Source organism: Hirsutella rhossiliensis (assembly GCF_020360975.1).
Source record: "Hirsutella rhossiliensis strain HR02 chromosome Unknown scaffold00003, whole genome shotgun sequence".
NCBI lineage: Eukaryota > Fungi > Ascomycota > Sordariomycetes > Hypocreales > Ophiocordycipitaceae > Hirsutella > Hirsutella rhossiliensis.
This window is the reverse complement of record NW_025408669.1, coordinates 5,935,246-5,958,295: the sequence shown is the minus strand read 5'-3', so window position 1 is coordinate 5,958,295 and position 23,050 is coordinate 5,935,246. Positions and strand designations below refer to the sequence as shown.

The 23,050-nt window shown below is 37.8% G+C and overlaps 2 protein-coding genes across 2 annotated transcripts; one reads left to right on the top strand and one right to left on the bottom strand.

Moving 5' to 3' along the window:
• On the top strand, positions 1-1,875 carry HRG_03853 (f-box-like domain-containing protein; the record flags this gene model as incomplete). The annotated part of the gene is made up of 6 exons (XM_044862324.1): positions 1-153; positions 234-329; positions 383-991; positions 1,050-1,302; positions 1,374-1,515; positions 1,578-1,875. The coding sequence occupies 6 exons, from the start codon at positions 1-3 to the stop codon at positions 1,873-1,875; spliced, it is 1,551 nt and encodes a 516-aa protein (XP_044723350.1).
• A 145-nt stretch (positions 1,876-2,020) lies between these two features.
• HRG_03852 (thioesterase superfamily domain-containing protein) lies at positions 2,021-2,621 on the bottom strand (the record flags this gene model as incomplete). The annotated part of the gene is made up of 2 exons (XM_044862323.1): positions 2,021-2,428; positions 2,520-2,621. 2 exons carry the CDS (start codon positions 2,619-2,621, stop codon positions 2,021-2,023), a joined length of 510 nt encoding a protein of 169 aa, XP_044723349.1.
• Positions 2,622-23,050: the final 20,429 nt, after the last annotated feature.

Below are 23,050 nucleotides of genomic sequence, written 5' to 3'. Positions count from 1 at the left end.
ATGGCGCATCTCGTGTCGCTCCCCCCGGAGATTCTTCACAACATCTTCCAGTGGCTCCGCCCGCACGACCTCCTTCTGCTCCCCCGTGTTTGTCGCATTTTCCGGGCCTTCGCCTACAAGAACCGACGGCTGTGCCGTGACGTCTACCTAAACGTACTCGTGGGTTTCCTCTTCCTGGTTTCTCTGATCCAAGCCCCACCGCCCTCGGGCAAGGGTGCACTGAATCGCTATAGGACACACCCGAAGACACAAAACTGGACTGGGAAACGGAATTGCGAGATGTGGTGCGCCTCCAAGTCATCTGCCGACGAAAGACGGTCGCGGACAAGGTGAGCTCGATTGCCACTGCGCCCGCCATGGCACTGAGACTGATTTTGAAAAGGAACATGAACTGGACTTTGTCTCCCAGACCCTGAACCGACTGCTCAAGCATGCCTCTTCGCTGAGGCACACTACTGAAATCTCCCATACGCATGCCGCGTCTCGCAATGCAGAGTTCCTCGCCGAGCTCTTCAAGGAGCCTTCGACTCGCGAGGCCTTTCTCCAGCGTTCTTTTCTCTTCGAGAGGGTCCGAAACGAATGCCATCGCCCAATGCGCTGGGCAGATTCTGTAAAGCAGGAGCACCAGCAGAGCGCCAAGTTGCATTGCCTATACGGCAGGCCCATCACCAACCTGGGTCGGCTGAGGTCGACGAGGACGTATCCCTATGCCGTGTCCAAGGTGTACGACCTACGTCAGTACACTGTTCTTACCAGATGGGGGCCCTTCATGAACGATGCGACGGGTCGTGTCGACTGGGAAAAGGTGGAGGCCATTCTCGTCGTCCTAGGCCAAAATCTCAACCAGAGACGCGTGACAAAGCTCTTCGGTGACGTTTGGGACTGTCCCTTTTCCGGGTCCTGGCCGAAGAGCTACATACCCTCCCCGACGGTCGAGCTCTCGCCGCTGGAGGCGAGTGACCCATACGGCGTGACTGGAACTTGGTACCGGGTTCGTAAACCTCCATCGACGATGCCCTGCACGAGCCTGACAGCTGACAGGGTTCTAGGCCATTTGCTATCTCGACTACAACGACTTTTTCAAGTATAACTTCCCCGTCGGCGTCGACATACCCGATGACGCTCCTCGGCCTCCCCTGAGTGTCGGCGAGGAAATGCGCCTGATAATCATGAGGGCTCGCGTCACGGCTATCCAATCCCCCGGGCCCGACGATGGGCAAGAACTGCCCGTGGTGCACTTTACGGGCGTGTCCCGCCCGCTTGACGGTTCGTGGGATGATAACGCCAACTCGGATCTCCGAGGTGAGTGGGCGCCCCCAAGGCCCAATGCCGGCCTGCAAACTGAGCTGATTCCAAAGCGCTCGTGTCCAAAGGCACCGTACGCCTCACAAAAGAAGGCGAAGTCAGGTGGACGACCATTTCCGTCTTTCAAGGCGAAGAGCGCTGGCGCAGCGAAGGGATTCAGATTGGCGGCCTCAGATCGGCGCGCGGAGTCGTCGGGCACTGGTTTGACAAGTACGTGGGCCGGCCATGGTGCACTTGCTGGGCTCTTGCTGACGCTACGTTTCTGCCTGCAGGGACTACGATGCCCAAGGACCGGTGGGACCGACGGCTTTCTGGAAGGCGAGCGAATCCTCGGCAACAAACGACACGATCCAAAGCCTGCTGACAAACGACTTTTTGTTGGCGTACACCACCATGGCCTACATGGACGACTCGGACCCGGAGGCGGAAATGGACTATGAAGACGAGGAAGAGGACGACGACATGGACGAGGACTTTGACGGCGAGCCCGTCTCGAACGAGCTCCCGGGGCTGTTGCTGGACGCGCAGCTCGAGGTGGCGGACATTATGCAGCAGGCTGGACAGGGCTAGTATACCTGACCTGGGCAAGCTTGAGCGCGTCGCACCCGTGGCGGTTTATTATACTCGAGCCGCCTCTACCTCGTTGTAGCGTCCAGAAGAATTATACATGTTGGCTTTGCTTGTACCGCCCCCTCGGGGTCCTGGCCGTCTTGATCTATAAGTTAGGCTCGGGATCGATATTCACCTTGCCATGTTCGCAAATGGACAGAATCTGGCCGTCGGACTTCCTCGTCATGACGCCACGCAGGGAAGTGAGCCTCTTGCCAATCTGAAGGATCTGGCACTCTATGAGGACCTCTTCGCCGGCGCGGGCCGGGCGAAAGTAGGTAACGTTGAGGGTGCGGGTGACGCCGAGAAACTGCCAGAAGCCCGGGCGGTTGACGAGGGCTAAGGGCATGGTGGTGCAAAAGTCGAAGAGGGTGGCGGCGGCGCCGCCGTGGAGGCTCTGCAGCCGGTTGCAGTGGTCTGACTGGACGGTGTAGGTGAAGGTGACGGAGGGATGGGGCATGGAGGGGGAGGTGGATTGGACGCGGAGGTAGGGGGCAAGGGCGGCCATCCAATCCTGAGGGGGGGGGGTGCAAGATGAAAGAAGGGGAGGTTGTTAGAGAAAGGACGGACTTGAAAGGTTGGGGGGGGAGGGGACAGTTGCTTACGCCGGCTTTGAGGTGGCCGCCATCGTTCTTGGTCAGCTCGAGCCAGGCGTTGATCTTGTCGTCAGGACTGCCGCCGGCAAAGGGATCAGAGCCGTCGCTCATGGCTGCTGGCGGGAAAGGGGGCGTCGGGTCAGGATGGTCCGGGGGAGTCCTGGGGCCGTGCCGGAGACGGGCTTTCGGCTTCCGAGGCGCGCTGTGCCCTTCCGTGTCCCTCGGTACAGTTGGCCCAAGAGTGATGGCGAAGCCGTCGGCTTTTCGTGCTCGCTCTAGTGTTTGAAAGTATACAAATTTTAAAGGGCGCGGTTTAGGATAAAAGCTGCCTTGCACTGGAACACGCGCGTATTTAGGTAGAGTAGATGGATGTTAGCTTCACAGTTACGTACGTGGTCCAGAGGCTTGTCAGATGCTGGAGGATCACGAGACTAGTCACGTGCTCTAGCAACGTGTTTTATAGCCGAGGTCATGGTGCCTTTCTCCAGGAGAACGTCATGTGAAGTACACCGGTAACCGAAGCTTACTCCCAACCTGGCACCGTGTTTCAAGATGGTTGGCATAGTGAGCAACAATTCAAGATGTTCAGGCGTTTGTAGTCGCCGGACTGCAGTCAAAAATAAAATTCACTTCTCCTGCGCAGTCTGCAATGCAGTTGGAGCGCATTTCTGCTTCTCGAGACGGATCTGGATATGACAAGTCGGCAATACGGTGCGGCATCTATTGAATGAGAGCCGAAGCCGCTCGCGCCGATGACGCTTGCACACGCCAGCCGCAGCAGACGGGCACCGCCTCTCTGCCCTCTATGCCTTGCCTTGGGGAGCGAAGAGAGGAAAGAGCTGTGAACGGGCCCTTCCGATTCGCCCGTTACAACCCGCGTCACCAATTCGTCCAAACAGGGGTACTGCTCTTGTGCGGGTAGTGTGCCCTTCTTCCAACTCTCCATGCGCTTTCTCCCCCTTTATTGTGTCACACCCAATGGCGGCCGCCTTGACTCTTCAGAGTCGTCGTCCAACTACTGCACCGCCTCTTTGACAGTTCGCTTGCTCAGTTCCTCCAGCCTGACTTGTGCGGCGGTCACTTCCTCGGGAAACCGGTCCCCACCACGTCTCTCTCCCGCATCTTGGACACTAGCACGATGCCGTCAAGCATCCAGCAGCGCGATAGTTGAACGTACAAGCTGTCCGGGTCAGGTCGCGCGGGCACGATTCTTCCGTCGGCGTTGGTCGTTCGTGTCCCTCGCAGCTTAGCCGGGTACGGCGGCCTGTAGGTATCTCTGGTTATCGGGTCCTTGCATTGAGAGAGAGTGTTTGTAGATTGCGCTGTCCTTTATGAAGGAGAGAGTCCGCGGGTGTGGCTGTATATATGTATGATGTGCGGGGATCAACAGGAGTGTTGCTATTTACACAATAGCATATTGCTATTTGCACACTCGACCCATTTTTAAGATACGTACTAAAGCCAGCCCGCCCCGCCTATTTATACCGCGCGCGCCTAGCAAGTACCCGTACCGCCTAAATGCCCGCCCGCATATATATATATATAACCCGTATATATACAACCTATATATATATACTAAATTTAAAGCTATTACTACTAGCGCTGCGATAGACCCCTTTCTCTCCCTCTTAAATAATGCCTATAATACCCGCGAGACTTACTAAGAATATAAAGATACGATCCCGCCCCTACTACCTTTTTTAAGCTTCGAAACCTACGACGAGGTATATAACTTTATCTAAGGCTTCCTCCGCGAGAATAGCGCCGCGGTTATTAAGCGGTTAAGTATATATAAGTAAGATATTAATAGGGTCTTTATTATAATACGACTCTTTTTTATTAATAATTATAGCCTATAGCGAGCTTCTTTAAGTACTAAGCTATTATAGAGTAAGTAAAAGTATAGGCTTAGGTATAGTCCGTTAAAAGAAGGTTAATAATCTATAAAAGGGAAAAGAAAGAGAAGTATAAGCTTAGCTTATATAGGCGTAGAGGCCGCTTATATATAGGCTTAGCCTAGACTCTAGTCTAGGTCTATATAAGGTAAAAGCCCTTATATTATACCCTTACCTAGCTTTAAAGAGACGTGATTTTAAAGCTTTATAAAGGCCTAAAATAGCTTTAAGTATACTATTAAGGCTATTAAAAAGTAATCTCTAATACGCTGCTTCCGCCTCTAGAAATAGCCCCTCCCCGATCGGGTATCGCGCCGCCGCCGCCCTAACCCCGCCCGTGATCCTAGTTATAACGCTCGATATAGTAGGAATATAAATATCTTAATACCTGCCCTCGCTCGTCGATATATACTCTTAACTTCTCTCTCCTTCTATAATACGCTCGGCCCTTACTGCCGCACCCTATCCTCCGCCTCCGCCCGCCTTCCTTATACACGCCGTCTTTATCTCGCCTATACCGCTAGTCTACCGCCGACCTCTATATAGACCTCTTCGCTTCGCCCTCACCCGCTAAACGCGTTTACGCCTTTTTCTTCTAGAAATACCGCCGCCGCTACTACTACTACTAAGTATATATATCTTTATCGTTATATAGTACGCTTTCTTTAACTTAAATTAAGCTATTATATCTAGGTATTATTATCCGTCTAGCTATACGTTCTATCCCTAACCTAACCTCGGACTATCTTATCTCTTACCGTTATAGCTGCCCCTCCGGACGCTAGCCCCTATTTAGTAGGTAAAGGAAGCCTATAAGCCCCTTAGTTAGTTATAAAAATACGCGGTTACTAATAGCGCTAACGCATAATATAAGGGGTAGGTCTATTAACTAATATAGCTAGACCGGCGCTATCCCTAACGAGCTAAATTACCCTTTCGCGCTATAGACTAGTATAATATAAGGAGGAAAGGCTAGCGTATAGTCTATTAATACGAGGGACATAGCCCGGCGTTCCCTCGGCCGGACTCTTACCGATATACTATATAAGGCATAACTAAGCCCTTTTTTATTAATTTTAGCCGTTAATAGAGGGTCGCGTAAAGGCGACGCGGTATATATTACTACGCTAAACGTAAGCTAAGAAAAGGCGCTCTAAGGACACCTATAACTAGGTGCCGAGCCTTATCCTTTAATCTAGGCCGTAGAATATAATAATAAGACGGGAGCACTAATACTAATTAAGGACTAACGTACGGAGCTTAAGGCTAACTCGGAGCTACTAAGTATAACGGGCCGCTAATAGTATAAGCCGGTCTATAGTAAGGTTACGAGGAGGATTCTATAGTATCCTTCTAGCCGCGTCTAGTATAGTCCGATAGCTATATAATTAGTAGAGAGTAATAGGAGAAATAAGAGGCTAGCTTACGCGGGTCTAGCCCTATACGTTATTTCAGACGGATAGCTAGATAGAATAATACGAAAGCCTAAGAGCACCTAAAGCTTAGGGAGTATATTTAAGCCGAGGTAAGGGGAGCGTTAGCTAGAGTAGTAAGCGCGGCTTACTTATATATTTAAGGCATCTAGCACTCGTGCTCTTAATAATACTTCTTAGTAAAGTTCTCTAACTATTCGTAGGTAAATAGCGTTACTTACTCTTATAAAAGATTCGCCTACCTTAATAATAACTTTTACTATTACTCTCGATAGCTAAGCCTTTTAGGTTCCTCCCTTAAGGGGCGGTAGGTAGACGAAGTAGCTATAGCTAAGGCTACCGCGGCTATTAACGTAGTAGTAGTATTTATTTACTTTTATAACCTCGCGATAAGCTTTATCTCCTAGGGTAGAAGTAGGCTTAAACTATATACCCGCCGTTTATAGGCGATATTTAAATACGCTAATAACGATTCTATCTAATATAGAATCTAAGGCTAATAATATAGATAACTAAGTTAGGGGTAAGGGCGATAGTTATAATAGTTAGGATATAGATAACTCGCGGTTTCTTAATATACTTCCGTTAACTAACGCCGTCGTTATATTTATAGCTAAAGTATAGACTAGTAGCCCTAATAGTATAGGTAAGTTCTTATATACCTTATTACCTATAAGTTAGGGGGTTAATAAATAGGCTAGAATGCCTTAGTATAGTATCTAATAGAGCCGGTAAGGCTAAGGAATCCCGCTAGCTAGGTTTATTAACGGTTAATATAAGGAACGGTGTTCCTACTATAAATAAAGCAGCTATAATATACTCTCCTAATTATATAAGCTAATAAGTAGTATATTAATTATAGATAAAATCTCATCCTATAGAGCAAGAATCGCTCGTTATTTTGCATGTTATTATGCATTAAACGGGTTGCCGGTTATTATATAATCGGGAATCGAAGGAACAGAGCTAGCTTAGAATACTAGCTAAGACCTCTTAAGAACACCGACACGACCAACCTCCTTTAAACACGAATATTAGTAGAACTAAGACACTTCTAGACTTACTCGAGGTATCACGGAATTCCCTAGTCTTAGGGCTATACGGCAGCCTAAATCTAGTCCCGAAAGGTTCTTCCGTTTAGCTACAATTGTCTATATAAGACAGCATGTCCGCTAGTAGATAGAGATAGGATTATTAACTTTAACACCTCTTCTATACACTAATACACTACTAATAAATTCCGTTGAAAATCCTACCTTATACTCCTTCTTCCCCTCTATCACTTAGTCTTACGTGATTCCTTGATTTCCTAAAATTCCGCTTTTGCTTATATACCTTTAGACCGCCGTAACCGGCGTTACGGAGGTCGTAGGGGTTAAAGCCGGTCTCGTAGACGGCTCCCCTAGTGCAGCGAGAACCTCGTCCTTCTCGCTAGCCGTCGCGCTTCTAATCGCTTCTAGGATAGCTGCGATACTTCCTATCCGTCTAGGGAGGGGCGGAGTGCTTCCTTGAGGGGGAGGCGCCCTCCCTAGAGAGATATCTATTAGATCTATTAATTAATAGCTTATACTATTACGGAGTAGGCAGAGGCGTACGCGTAGGTGCCGTCCGTAGGATAATATTAATAAGCTATATAGAGCTCTCCTATACGCGGCTGGCCTATATATATACGTATAGGATCCGGCCCTCCGTATATAACTATACGGCTTAGGCTATAGCCTAAGCCTATAACCTATAATAGTTAAAGACTCTTATACGTATTAATATATTCGAATTTAGGAAGGAGATAAATAAAAGACCGCTTTCTAAATACGTTATAAATATTTTAAATACCTAGTAATACCCTTTAGACTTACTAACGCACTAGCTACGTTTTAGAGCTATATCTATTAAGCGCTTAAGGGGCTTATAGATATAATCTACGTAGTCTACCTTTACGATATCTTTATATACTCTAAAATAAAAGAAGAATATACTAAATACTTAGGATAAGTAATAGAAAGGCTAAGGGCTATAGAGCTCTATATAAAACTATTAAAGTATATCTTCTATTAATAGTTAGTTAAGTTCCTTAGGTTTATATTATCTATTAATAGGGTATCGATAGACCCTTAACGGGTAAAGGTAATAGCTTAATAGCCTAAACCTATAACCTACTATAATATTTAGGTTTTCCTTAAGTTCTATAATTTTTACCGACGATTTATATATAGGTACTTAGGAGTTATAGCGCCTTTAACTATATTACTAAAAGGGAGTAAGAATAAGAAAAAGCTAGGAAGTATAGAGCTAAACCTTACTAAAAAGGTAGCGTTTTAGGCTCTTAAGGATACTTTTTAAGGAGCCTTACTCCTTTAATATTATAATCTAGAAAGATATATTCGTATTAAAATAGATATATCGTAATTCGCGATAGTAAGGATTATCTCTTAACTTAATAATAAAAGGCGTTACTATCTAATCGTATTTTAGTTAAGGAAGTTTACTAGAGCTAAACTTAATTATAGTATTCTAAACTAAGAACTCTTTACTATCGTTAAGTTATTTAAATACTAGCGATATTATATTAAAGGGGCAGCGTATAAAGTAAAGGTATTATTAGACTACTATAACCTTTAGACGTTTATATACTAGACCTCCTTAAATAAGAGGTAAGTAAGATAGTATATATATTTAGTACTATTCGACTTTATAATTAAGTATTATATAAGTAAATCTAACCTAGTAAACGCGCTATTAAGAATACTTAGATATAAGGGCGAGAAGCCCTTATTTATAGAACTATTATTAAAGCTATAAGTAAAACTAGCTACTATTAATACTATATCTATATAAAGAAATAATAAGGCGTTTTTATAGGTAAAGAGACGCTTAACCTTAAGTTAATATAAGTATAGTAAAGTGCCTTTATATAAGGAAAATATATAAGCTTATTTATAGCGAAACTATAATAATTTAGGCGTAAGACCTAAACGATTAGCCGATTAAGCTAAAGAGAGAGCTAGTTATAAATAGTTACTTTTAAGGAAGACCGCTAAAGAAGCGGCTTACTATATAAAGGTTTATATAGTAGAAGTTTTAGAACCGTTACTAGAGTTACTAAAACGTACTTAGTCGGTTAATATAGCGATTAATAGGCTAAAGGAGACTAAAGACTTTTTAAAAGGAAAGGGTTTCTAGTTAGTACGCTTAAATAAACTACTATTATAGAAGGGTTATATCGTAGTGCCTTTAAAGGCAGCCTTATAATAAGAGCTAATATAGCTCTTTTATAACGATCTATTAGTAAGATACTTTAGCTCTTAACGTACTAGCGAACTACTAGTAAGGAACTTTTACTAAGATAGAATAATAAAAGATATAAATAAATACGTTTAGTTATACCTAGTATATTAAGGTATAGTATCTAAGAAGTATCGCCCCTATAGTATTATATAATCGTTACTATATCCTATATAACTATAAGAAGAATTATTAATAGACTTTACTATAGGTCTACCTAAAGTATAGTATAATAAATAAGACGTTAATACGATCTTAGTAATCGTAGACCGATATACTAAGTATTACCTCTTCTTTCCTATCTCTAAGATAATAATAGCCCTAGACCTAGTAGAATTATTCTATTACTAAGTTAAATTAGTATATAGACCTTTAAAAGGTATTATCTTAAATAAAGGGTCCCTATTTATAAGTAAGTTTTAGTTAGATCTTTATTTTATCTTATAAGTAAAACGTAAGCTATCGATAGTATTTTACCTATAAACCGATAAGTAAATAAAATAAATAAACTAAGCTATATAGTACTACTTAAGATACTTTACTAACTTAGAATAAACTAACTAAGCGTTACTCCTATATATTACTTAATTTATATATAATAATATAAAGAACGCGATAACTAGGTTATTACTTAACAAAGCGTTAATAGGTTATTAACTAAACTTCTATATTAATACTAAGGACGATATTATTTAGAGAGGGGTACCTAAAGTAAGAGTAAGAGTTATTAGGCTATAAGAGCTATAAAAGAGGCTTAAGGAATACTAGGGAAAAGCTATTAAATCGTAAGTAAAATACTATAATTTAAGGCACTAACCGCTTATATTAAAAGTAAGAGACCTTATAGTATTATTAATAAAAAACTTACGCCTTAAGGATAAAAAAAGAAAACTCTTACTTAAGTATATTAGACCGTTTTAGGTCCTATAAGCTATTAGAAAGTAAGTATATTATTTTATACTCCTTAAGAAGTACTTACGCCTCTATAACGTTTTCTATATTAGTCTCTTAGAGCTATAAAAGGAGTATAAAGGCACCTATAAAGATAGCGAAACCCTATTAATACTAGACTTAGAGGACGATAAAGGCGAATAAGAAGTCTAAGAGATTAAAAACTAAAAGAGATCTAAGGGAGATACCTTTTTCCTTATTAAATAAAAAGGATAGCTAGCTAAGTATAACTAATAGGTCGATACTAAGGATATAGTAAATAGCTAAGACCTTATTAAAGAATATACTACTTACTTAACTAAGAAAAAGAAGCGTAAGACTAAGTAAGGTAAGGAAACCTATTAATATAGGGAGACGCTACTAAATTAGTAACGAATCCTTACTAAATCGCTACTAACTTATTAATATATTAGTACGCTTAAACGTCCTATAACTATATATAAAATAGTAAAATAAGAGAATAAAGGAAAACTATCTATACTATCTATTAAATATTATTAAGGAAAATAAAACTAAACTATAACTCTACTAAGGCCCTAATAATAAAAGAAAGAAGGATAATCGTAGCTAAATAAAAGAAAGATAAGACCTATCTATTACTTCTAACTACCCTTCTTCTTCGCTAGCATAGTAGGAACTAACTAAAGCGCCCCCTTTACTATACTAAATACCTCTAGAAATACTAAAACTACCCTATACTTTACTCTTTCCTTATCCTCCGCGTTAAGACCTATCTTTATTAGTATAGTACTTACCTTAGCCTTAGTAAATAGTAAGGCGTATTACTATAAAGTATAGCCTATATCGCCGTTAATAAAGTAGAGTTTTAACCGGGATTCCTAAGCTTAGTACTCTAGGCTTATATAGGCGATATTAAATAAGGGCGTAGGGTTAAGGTAAATAATAAGCTTACGGTACTTATTAATTAGCGTATAGTAGTCGGTACGCTCGACCTAGTATATCGTTAGGCGGTCGCTAATAAAAGGGTTAGATAAAACTTATAATAGTAGACTTTTATATACCTATAGTCCTAAAGGACTTATAATAAGCTATCTTAGCGGCGTCGAAAGCCTCGGCTAAATACTATACTATAATAGTAAGACGGCGCTAATTAGCCTCCTTAAAAATAAGCACGCCTGCGTTTAAGCTATCGTCCTTAGTATCCTTATTATTAGTCTTTAGATTATTAAGCTTATATAGGTGCTTAATAATAGCAACTATATTAGCCCGGTTACTAGATATAAAAGTAGCGGCCTTAAGAAAGATTAGCTTATTAATCGTAATATTTAAAGTTAAGGGGAAACTTACCTAGTTATAGGTCGCGGTATATCTATAATACTACTTATAGCGCGTCGAGGAAACCCTTAAGAAAATATAGCTAATCGAGAGTACCTTAATAGGCTTATACTTAGTTATATTATACTCCTTAACGACCGTCCTAAAATAATATATATACTAGAGCTTATAAGGGATAACCTTATAAGCCCTAACTAAGCGGGCTTTAGGCTTAGATTAAGTGCGCTTTTTTATAAGAGCGCGACCGCCTTATACCGCCGCTTAGGTGCCCTTATCTCTAGCGCCGCCGTTCTTAGGTTTATCGGTAGGAAGAGTTAGATCGCGGCCGTTTCTATTATTACCGTTATCGTTATCTTAGCCCTTGTTTAGCTAGGCATTAAGATAGTCTTAGCCCTTATTTAGCTAAGCCTCGTCGTTAATATCGGCCTACTTATTTTAAGGAGCGGCCTAGGCGACGATCTCCTATTAGCTAGAGCCGCCCTATTAAGATAAAGTAGCTAGGTTATTAGTACTTACTTAAGAGCGCCTAAGTATAATCTCCTCGCTAGTATTAATATCGCTAATAAGGGTAATAGACTTATAAGTTTCCTAGTATATAGAGGTAGGCTTATCGATAGCTAGAGCTAAGGTATTTAGTAGGGTAATAGGGGCATAACCCTCGCTAACGTTAGGTCTTAAACTAAAAGTCTCCTAGGACTAAGATTCCCCTATACCTTTCTTAGCTTTCTTCGCTAAGGGGGAACTAATATCGCTATAAGACTTTTAGGCTAATCGCTTACGCTTTAAGAGCGAACCCGCCGCTACCTACTCCTATATATAGCGTAAGAAATTAGCGTTATAGTTCTTTATCTTCTTTAGCGTAAAAGGTATTATCTTTAATAAATTAGGTATTATCTTTAATAAATTATCGATAAAAAGTAATATAAAAAGGTATAAGGGATTAATAAAAAAAGGTATAAAACTCTATAGTAATTATAGGCGGAAGAGTTAAAGAAGAAAAGAAAATAAAAGAAGTAGGAGATATATATATACGCTCTTTATATTATAGTTACGCGGCCGATATATAGGCGATACTATAATAGTTACTTAGCGGCTACCGCTAGTATAATAACTATTAACGTTATAGAGCGTAGACTAATATATACTTATATAAGCGTATACGCGCGATATATAACTAAAACTACCTCTCTTTTTAACTAAATATATATAGTATAGTAAAAGTAATATATATTAAAGATATAGTTAAGACGTTTATATAAGAGGGGAGATAATTATAAGAGCGCTACTAAGAAGTATAGGCTAATAAAGTACTTAGGTATATAGTATTAATATATTAGTAGGGTATTAGTAAGGAATCGTGCTTACCCCGCTTATATATTATAGACCTCTTACTACCTTAACTAAAGAGGAAAAATCCCTCTTCTTATAAGCTTTAGTCTTATAATAAGGAGAATATAATATATATAGCGTAGTACCTCTAGCTATCTTTACTACCTAACTAATTATACTATAATATATATTCCCTTATAAATAAAGATAGGTCTTAATATAGAGGATAAGGAAGAAGTAAAGGATAAGGTAGTTTTAGTATTTCTAGAGGTATTTAGTATAGTAAAGGGGGCGCCTTAATTAGTTCCCGCTACGCCGGTAAAAAGGAGGGGTAGTTAAAAGTAATAAATAGGTCTTATCTTTCTTTTATTTAGCTATAACTATCCTTCTCTCCTTTATTATTAAGGTCTTAATAAAGTTATAGTTTAGTTTTATTTTCCTTAATAATATTTAATAAGTAGTATAGATAGTTTTCCCTTATTCTCCTATTTTATTATTTTATATATAGTTATAAAACGTTTAAGTATACTAATACGTTAATAAGTTAGTAGCGATTTAGTAGGGATTTATTACTAATTTAATAGCGTCTCTTTATATTAATAGGTTTCCTTACCTTACTTAGTCTTATACTTCTTTTTCCTAGTTAAGCGAGTAGTATATTCTTTAATAAGGTCTTAGCTATTTACTATATCTTTAGTATCGACCTATTAGTTATACTTAGCTAGCTATCCTTTTTATTTAATAAGGAAAAAGGTATTACCCTTAGATCTCTTTTAGTCTTTAATCTCTTAGACTTCTTATTTACCTTTATTGTCCTTTAAGTTTAGTATTAATAGGGTTTTATTATCTTTATAGGTGCTTTTTCGCTCCTTTTATAGCTCTAAGAGACTAATATAGAAAACGTTATAAAGATATAAGTACTTCTTAAGGAGTATAAGATAATATACTTACTTTTTAATAGCTTATAAGACCTAAAACGGTTTAATATACTTAGGTAAGAGTTTTCTTTTTTTATCCTTAAGGTATAGATTCTTTATCGATAATACTATAAGGTCTCTTACTTTTAGTATAAGCGGTTAGTACCTTAAATCATAGTATTTCGCTTATAATTTAATAGCTTTTCTTTAGTATTCCTTAAGCCTCTTTTATAGCTCTTATAGCCTAGTAACTCTTACTCTTACTTTAAGTACCCTCCTTTAAATAATATCGTCCTCGATATTAATATAGAAGTTTAGTTAATAACCTATTAACGCTTTATTAAGTAATAACCTAGTTATCGCGTTCTTTATATTATTATATATAAATTAAGTAATATATAAAAGTAACGCTTAGTTAGTTTATTTTAAGTTAGTAAAGTATCTTAAGTAGTACTATATAGCTTAGTTTATTCGTTTTATTTACTTATTAGTTTATAAGTAAAATACTATTAATAGCCTATATTTTACTTATAAGATAATATAGAGATTTAACTAAAACTAACTTATAAATAAGGACCCTTTATTTAAGATAATACCTTTTAGAGGTCTATATATTAATTTAACTTAGTAATAGAATAATTCTACTAGCTCTAAAGCTATTATTATCTTAGAAATAAGAAAGAAAAGGTAATACTTAGTATATCGGTCTATAATTACTAAGATTATATTAATATCTTATTTATTATACTATACTTTAAGTAGATATATAGTAAAGTCTATTAATAATTCTTCCTATAATTATATAGGATATAGTAACGATTATATAGTACTATAAGGGCGATACCTCTTAGATACTATACCTTAATATACTAAGTATAACTAAACGTATTTATTTATATCTTTTATTATTTTATCTTAGTAAAAGTTCCTTACTAGTAGTTCGCTAGTATATTAAGAGCTAAAGTATCCTATTAATAGATCGTTATAAAAGAGCTATATTAGCTCTTACTATAAGGCTACCTTTAAAGGTACTATAATATAACCCTTTTATAGTAGTAGTCTATCTAAGCGCACTAACTAAAAACCCTTCTTTTTTAAGAAGTCTTTAGTTTCTTTTAGCTTACTAATCGCTATATTAACTAACTAAGTACGTTTTAATAACTCTAGTAATAGTTCTAGAACTTCTACTATATAAACCTTTATATAATAGGCTACTTCTTTAGCGGTTTTCCTTAAAAGTAACTATTTATAACTAGCTTTCTCTTTAGCTTAATCGGCTAATTATTTAGGTCTCGCGCTTAAATTTTTAAAGTTTTACTATAGATAAGCTTATATATTTTCCTTATATAAAGGCACTTTACTACGCTTATATTAACTTAAAATTAAGTATCTCTTTACCTATAAAAAACGCCTTATTATTTCTTTATATAGATATAGTATTAATAGTAGCTAGTTTCGCTTATAGCTTTAATAATAGTTCTATAAATAGGGGCTTCTTACCTTTATATCTAAGTATTTTCGATAGCGCGTCTACTAGGTTAGATTTACTTATATAATACTTAATTATAAAGTTAAATAGTATTAAATATATATACTATCTTACTTACCTCTTATTTAAGGAGGTCTAGTATATAAACGTCTAAAGGTTATAGTAGTCCGATAATACCTTTACTTTATACGCTACCCCTTTAATATAATATCGCTAGTATTTAAATAACTTAACGATAGTAAAGAGTTCTTAGTCTAAAATACTATAATTAAGTTTAGCTCTAGTAAACTTCCTTAACTAAAATATAATCGGATAATAACGCTCTTTATTATTAGGTTAAAAGATAATCCTTACTATTGCGAATTACGATATATCTATTTTAATATAAATACGTTTTTCTAGATTATAATATTAAAGGAGTAGGGCTCCTTAAAAAGTATCCTTAAGAGCTTAAAACGCTGCCCTTTTAATAAGGTTTAGCTTTATACTCCCTAGCTTTTTTTATTCTTACTCCCCTTTAGTAATATAGTTAAGGGCGCTATAACTCTTAAGTACCTATATATAAATCGTTAGTAAAAATTATAGAACCTAAGGAAAACCTAAATATTATAGTAGGTTATAAGTTTAGGCTATTAAGCTATTACTATCGCGAAGCGTAGCTTGATTTTATAGTTCTTAGAGATATCCCTTAGTACGAGGGACCTAAGAAGCTAAAAAATAGGTTTTAAGGAAGGAGCTAAAAGGAGGTATAGAGAGGAGGGTAGGGGTAAGAGGGGAAGTAGAAGTAGCGATAGCTTCTTATAGAGGTAGCGAGAGATAAGACGGATATACCGGTAACGGCTAGAAAGGAGGGGAAAAACCGGTAAAAAGCTTAGTAGTTAAAAGGATATTAGTAGCTTCTTTAAGTAGGATCTTCTTTATTAATTAAGATACTAGACGGGTATAAAGAGGGGCGTTAGATAAAGGAAAGAAGGATAATTAAGGTAATATAATAATTACTCCCCTACTATAATTACTGCTCCTATAAGAATTAAATCTCTCTGCCCTACCTATCCGACCCCTTACTTTTAATTTTACCTTTATATATTTTTATATACTTCTTATATCTCTCTTTACGAGAATTACCTCTACTTATTTAAGGTCTATTAATACCCTATTAATAGATAATATAAACCTAAGGAACTTAACTAACTATTAATAAAAGATATACTTTAATAGTTTTATATAGAGCTTTATAGCCCTTAGCCTTTCTATTACTTATCCTAAGTATTTAGTATATTCTTCTCTTATCTTAAAGTATATAAGGATATTATTAAGGTAGACTATATAGATTATATCTATAAGCCCTTTAAGCGCTTAATAGATATAGCTTTAAAATATAGCTAGTACGTTAGTAAGTCTAAAGGGTATTACTAGGTATTCGAAATATTAATAACGCGTTTAAAAAGCAGTCTTTTATTTATTTCCTTCTTAAATTTAAATATATTAATATATATTTTATATATTAATCTTAGAAAAATACTTAGCTCCTTAATAGTAGTTAATAATCTCTAAAATAAAAGGTAAAGGGTACTAATTCTTTTACGTAACCTAGTTAAGTCCTTAGTAGTTTATATATAGCTATAAAGTACTATTCTTTTTTAGAACGAAAAGGATAAGCGCCTTAGCTAGGCTCTTTAACTCCTAGATTATTTTCCTTTTTATCGCGTCTTAGATCTAGTCGTATAATACTTAGAGTTCCCTTTACGATAAAGGGTAAATTAGTTTATAAAGAGGTTCTATATTAAGGATTAAATTAATTAAGTAATCCGTTCTCTTTTTAGCTAGTAATAAATTAGATTTATTAGCCGAGAAAGTATCTTTAAACTAATAAAAAGTTAGTAGGATTTCGGCTTATTCTTCCTATAAAATCCCTTTATCCTTATCTTTATTTAATAGTAGGATTAGCTTAGGATTAAGCGCTATTATATATACCTTTACCTTATTTTTATATTCTTAAAAGAATCTATAAGGATTTTATAAGGTTTCGCTACCTAATTAATACTTAAACTACTACTATCGTTTTTATAGGATAATATAAATATATTTATTCTTTAAGGTAGTAACTAATAAAAGGATTAATACTTAATTATTTAGTATTAACTTATTAGTACCGATATAGAAATAAGTAATTATCTTTTTAGTACCTCTTATATTTATTATTTAGAGCGGTATTAACTATACTTTATACTCCCTTATCTTACTATTACTAAGCCCTAATAACTTAGGGTATAATAGCGCTACTTATAGTAATCCCTATTATTAAGTAAAGTATATATTTATAAGGTTAACGGTATTATAAGTATCTAAGTATATAGGGACTTTAGTAGGGTTTCGCCCTAATATTATTATAGGAGTTTTAAGTAACTATCCTATAAGTATTAAGTTTACTAAGAGAAAGGCGTTTACCTTAATATCTTACCTTTTCCTTATTTTATAGTATTAAGTTTAAGAGTCTTTACTAAGGTTTCTACCTTTAAAGAATTAATATATTCTATAGATAGGTGTCCTAGCTTATTATATTAAAAATATATAATTCCTAATTAAGTAAAAGATCCTCTTCCTTAATAATATCTCTTAGTTTAGCCCTTAATAGGTATATTGCTAGCTTACTAGTTATTAGTCGAATTAGTAGTATTTCCTTAACGATTTAGCCTAGCTTATCGGCCTCTTTAATTCCTTCCCTTATATATACCGCCTTAAGGTATAGTATTACTTTTATTCCCGGTTCCTTTAAGGGTAGAAGTAGTATTAGTATATCGCCTCTTATTAATAGTAGTATCTTAATATTATTAAGCGACTTATATAAGCTCTTCCTATTAATAGGTATAAATAGGTATTAAATAGAGGTTAATTTAGTCTCGAAGTTATAGCTCTAGCTTAGCGAAAAATATAAGAGTACGCGCCTTTTCCGATAAGCGTTTAAAATACTTTTCTAAGAAGTTAAGGTATAAGCTAAACTTTAAAAGGGACTAGCTTTCTTATTAGTAAGCCTCCTTTAATTATATTGCTAATAATATCTCCTTATTTATAGTATCCTTAATTAAGATAAGTATCTATTCCTTAAAGTATACTTAATCTATATTATATTTAGTTTAGTTAATCGGTGTTTATTCTTTAAAGTATTAGCGCTATCTCGCTTTATAGTCGCTATATATATAATCTACTATATAAAGGATCTTTATTTTATCGCGATAAAAGCGTCTAGGCGTAGCCCTAAAAGCGTCTTTTAGATCGTAAGTCTAGTCTAGACGTTTCTATATATTAATAGGTTAAGATAATTAAGCGATATTTTTAATCTTAGCCTCGCTACCGCGACTATCGTCCGATTTAAGGGAGTAGGACTATTAATACTTTCCCGAATAAATAGCGATAGCGCTAGTACGTTTAGTAATTTCCTCCTTTAATTATATAACGCGGTCTTATAAGCGTTTCGTCTCCTTTAGCTCTTTAATACGCGCTTATAAGGCTATAAGCCTTTCTTTATAAGTTAACGGTCTTATGCCTATAGGTAGCGATATCTTTAATATAGTTAAAATATCGTTTATAATAAGGGTCTATTCTAAGGATATATCTTCCGGTTCTTTATCTCTTAAATTATTACGAAGCGTAGCTTAATTTCGTAGTTCTCGGAGATATCCCTTAGCACGAGGGACTAAGGAAGCTAAAAACACCCGGTATAGAAAAAGGAAGAAGGAGCTAAAAAGAGGTATAGAAAGGAGGGTAGGGGTATAAAGGGAAGTAGAAGTAGCGATAGCTTCTTATAGAGGTAGTAAAAGATAAGACGGATATACCGGTAACGGCTAGAAAAGAGGGGAAAAACCGGCAAAAAGCTCGGTAGTTAAAAGGATATTAATAGCTTCTTTAAGTAGGATCTTCTTTATTAATTAAGATACTAAATAAGTATAAAGAGGGGCGTTAGATAGAGGAAAGAAGGATAATTAAAGTAATATAATAATTACTCCCCTACCGTAATTACTACTCCTATAAGAATTAAATCTCTCTGCCCTGCCTATCCGACCCCTTACTTCTAATTTTACCTTCGTATATTTTTATATACTTCTCGTATCTCTCTTCGCAAGAGTTATAAGCCTAGGAGGAATAGTATTCCTATACCTTCCGGCTACTATAAAAGGCACCTTTCTTATATTCCTCGTAGCTTTTATTTACCCCTCTTACTAGAAAAGCCGATTTTTAACCGACTTTTTTACCCCCCCTCTTTCGCAATAATAACGAAAACCGACTCCTCGGCCGTCCCTATAGTCCGTAGGACGATTCTTATAGAGCCCTAAGATTAAGATAAATAGGTAAAGGAGCTACGGGCTTATATAGATAGAACTATCTATAATTTAGTCTTCTCTAATAAGCAGGACCCTCTTAAGCCCCCTCTTTGTCCTAAGGCGACGGACTTTATAAAGGGAGCTACCCTCTTCTCCGAGCTAACCTCTATATAATAGAGAGCTTTTACTACTGCCTTAGGCGACTACGAGAGTTACTAGAAGGAATACCTCTACGAAACGAAGCTACTAACGGCTGCTTATATAGCGATAACGGAATCCGTTAGTGCCGTAAAGCTAATCTCTCTTCGAGAAGAAGAGACTCCTAGGCAGTGGCTTTTAAAGCTCGAGACCTCGACAGCTCCCTTAAGAGGGTATATAACTAACCGTATTAAGAAGACCTATATAGTATACCTAGGAGCCTTTTCTACTAGGAACCTACTAGCTTCTTTATAGCTAGCTAAGTAGGAAGAGATCCTCGAGGAAGCTAACTAATACTTCCTTATAGAAGCTCTTTCCGGCTAGTAGCTATAGGATATATCTCTACTAATAAAGCCTATTAGTAACGGTTACTCGACTATCTTTCGAGAAGCTAGCCGAGAACTAGACGAAGAAGCTGCTAGAGTATAATAGCAAGCAGTCTTATTCCTTCGTAGCTAGCACTCGACCTAGACGGCTCGACCTACTGCCCCTATAGCTGCTACAGCCCTTATTGCTGCGGTTCCCGCTGCTGCTGCTGCGGCTGTTGCCCCTCCGGCTCTACCTCCCTCGAGAGCCTTAACGCCGTCTTTAACGGCTGCCCTGGTCCCGGCCCTAGCTTCGTATCTTGCTCCGGGCCCGGCCCCGGCCCCGTTAGTTAGACCGGCCCGACTAGTCCCCTAATAGACCTTTTAGTCCGTTAGTCGAAAAATCAGGGAACTAGTCGAAATCGAACCTCTTTATTAAAATTAGCAATAAGGGGTAAAAAGGGGAGGTTTTTAAGTAGACCTTTTAGATTAGGATAAGGATTCCTCGAAGAAATAAAAGACTAGGCGAAACGGCTGCTTAGCCTATAAATCCCTAGGCCATCGATTATTATAATACTAGTAGGTCTTTAAGGAAAACCGACCTAAAGGATTTAACCCTTTAAAGAGGCTATAAGAAACGATATAATAGTCTCTTAAGGAGGACCCCTCGCTATAGAAGAAGATAGACGAGATTTAGGTTGCTAAGAAATAGTAACTAACGCCGCTGCCTTTATTCGAGCTATAAATTCGAGGAAAAATCGTTAGTATAGTAAATCCGGTATTCGTCTTCCCTACGGATTAGCAAGACTAACCGTTAGGACCCTCTAACTATCCCCTACGAAAATTAGCTATCCTTAACTCTAGTGCTTCCCTTAATATCTATAATATACTCTTACGATTCCGGTCCTTTAAGAAGGCATAAAGGGAATACCTTATTACTAGGGAATTAACCGTATAGATAGAGGGATATAGAAGGGTGAATTTTATAATAAAATTACCTAATAGATCTATGCGAATTCTTCGAAGAAAAAGGGTAGCTTTTTGCCCTCGATTTTTAACGAGCCTGATTTCCTTCCGCCTTCTTCGAGAGGAAGGAATCTTCTAGGATACGACGTCTAAGCCTATAAGGCTAGTCTAGAAGAATCAGACTATTAGGCTTATCGAGGAAAAATTCGGTTAATTTATTCTCGAATTCTAACCTATTTTTAAGAAGGAACCTCTCGAGAAGTTAGCTTTCCCTACTAGGAGGAATAGGTCTACTATAAAAGACCCTCTTCTAGCAGCCTAAGGAGACGGCATTCTTTAGCACGTACGACTCGGTTACCCGGGCCCCCTAGCTTTATATAAGCTAGGCTAATAATAGGGCGTACGAATAAGGGGCCTAAAGACCGTCGAATGCGAACACTACGGCTAAGGAAAGACTAAGAGACGAATTTCTAGACGAACGCCTTTACGGCCGGACTAGCCGTATAAGGAAATTTAGGTCGACTAGACCGACGTCTCTAGGGATTAGGAAAGCTTCGTTAGGGTAATGTTTTTTATAGACGCTTTTTTAGGGATAGTTTTCCCCTATTTCTTATAAACCTACCTAAGCAAGTATAACTAGTCTACCTTCCGGGACTTCGTTAACTAGATAAAATCCTACTTCGGCTACGAGGTAAAGAAGATACGATCTAACGGAGAGCTATTTATAAAGGATATCTTAAATTAGCTTCGAAAAAGGGGCATTTTACCCCTCCCGTTAGCACCGAATACCTAGGCCTAGAACGGAGGGGTAGAAAGATTAGGGGGTGCTATAATAGAAAGGGCCCGTACGATAAGACTTACTATAAGGCTTCTATACGACCTTTAGAGGGAAGTCGTTAAGACCGCCTATTACCTTCGGAACTAGACCCCTAGAGGGACTACCTAAGGAATAGACTAGAAATCCCCCCTTAAGCTCTTTACGAAGAAGAGGGCCTCGCTAGCCTACCTTCGTGCCTATAGCTATAAGGTATACGTAATAACTACCGATATATAGCTAAAAAGGAAGAAGAAAAGAAAGCTTAATCCTAGAGCCTTTATTAGTTACCTCGTTAGTTATAATTCTACGAATATCTTCCGGATCTAGATTCCTCTTTTACGGAAGGTTATTTCGACTAGGGATATAATTTTCGATGAATCTAGCTTCTTTAATAGAAAGAGGGATTAATAGCCCCTCTTACTCTCTTAACGTTAGCTAATTTAAAAGATTTAAATCCCCCCTTCTTAATAGTCTTAAGAAGAGGTCCTAGATAAGGAAACGGAAGAAGAAACCGACGTTAAAGTAGTCGAGGATAACGCCGACTTTAAAGAAGAGGAAGCTGCTAGATTAGATAATCTAAACGAAGAAGGAGACTATAGGAAAGTAGTAGAGCTAGAATACGCCTACCTACCTATGCCTCCTCCTACGTAAGAAGAAGATCTAGAAGCAGCTTTTTTAGTTAGTCTTCCTATCTCGACCCCTAAGGGGGTAGGAAAGGCACCTCTCTTAAAGGATTACCTAGCTGCCTTTTTATCCCTACTTCGAGAAGCAAAGGAAGGTATAAGGCCCGATACGGATACTAAAGAAGACTAACCTCTCCTTTATTTCGATCGTTTTTCCGACTTCTATCTAACGCCTATAAAAGACGGTTCCTACGGAGCATTTATAGTAGGCCGGCTTTTTAAGCCTCTATTAGCAAGGAAGGTATATAAAAGAGACCTCCTAGACCTACTAGTAAACTAAAAGTAGCTAGAAAAACACCCTTTAAGAGACTAGTTTTTCTAGGCTTAGAAAGACTACCTAGCCTTATATAAAGAGATAGGGTCTATCGAAGAGGTCCTTAAGGAAAAGGCAAGAGGAAAATAGGTCCTTAGCTATAAGTAGGTCTTTATCTATAAGACTAATAAATATAGCTTCCTTTAAAAGTATAAAGCCCGGCTAGTTATCTATAGGAATTAATAGGAAAAAGGGGATCTACCTACTAGGGCAACCACCTTAGTAGGGATGTCTTTTCGGACCCTTATAGCTATAGTAGCAGAATTCGACCTCGAACTCGATTAGATAGATATAGTTAACGCCTTTATTAACTGCCTACTTAAGGAAGAAGAAGTTATCTATATACG